Here is a 694-nt window from a genome sequence, read left to right on the forward strand (position 1 = left end):
TTCTGCATCCTCTCCTCCCTCAGACCCAGGAGTCCAGCCCCCAGCCCTCCTCCCTCAGACCCAGGAGTCCAGCCCCCAGCCCCTCCTCCCTCAGACCCAGGAGTCCAGGCCTTCAGCCCCTCCTCCCTCAGACCCAGGAGTCCAGGCCCCCAGCCCCTCCTCCCTCAGACCCAAGAGTAAACGTCCATGCAGACTCACGTGCTCCAGCCATAGCCTGTGGGCTCCGGGTTGCTGTGGACATCACAGTTCCGAGTGGCCTCACTTCGGCCGAGGTGCCAGTTGCCGTCATAGCCAGAGATGGAGACCTCGGGGTGGGGGTGGCGGGTGAAACAGACATGCCAGCTCAGTGACAGGGAGCCTTCGGAGGGGCCTAAAGACATGCGAGATTCACGCCGGAAGAGGAAAAGCCTCAGCGCATTTCCGGAACAGCCCGAGATGGAGAGGCCTGGGAGGCGTCTGGGGCAGTGCCTCCCCCTGGGAGCCCTGGCTGTGGGAGGAGGCAGCACACAGAGAGGGCTCGGGACCTGCCTCCCTCTCCTTGTTCTCCTGGGCAGCCAGGCCCCGGCCTGCCTCGCGAGTCCCGGGAGATCAGGGCACTTGGACACGCCTGGCACACAGGCCATCGTCAAGGCTCTGACAAGTCCTGCAGGAGAGAATCCGGGATGAGCGGGTCAGCCTGCTGCTTGTCCACCCC

General features: G+C 65.1%; 1 protein-coding gene across 1 annotated transcript in view; it reads right to left on the reverse strand.

Annotated features, from left to right (window-relative positions):
* Positions 1-380, reverse strand: part of CEACAM19 (carcinoembryonic antigen related cell adhesion molecule 19) — a 35,104-nt gene extending 34,724 nt beyond the window's left edge. Inside the window, exon 1 of the mRNA XM_015561208.1 lies at positions 199-380. Coding sequence (XP_015416694.1) covers positions 199-380 — 182 coding nt within the window. The remainder of the gene's footprint in view (positions 1-198) is intronic.
* Positions 381-694: the final 314 nt, after the last annotated feature.

This window comes from Myotis davidii, unplaced genomic scaffold, assembly GCF_000327345.1.
Source record: "Myotis davidii unplaced genomic scaffold, ASM32734v1 scaffold796, whole genome shotgun sequence".
NCBI classification, from domain to species: domain Eukaryota; kingdom Metazoa; phylum Chordata; class Mammalia; order Chiroptera; family Vespertilionidae; genus Myotis; species Myotis davidii.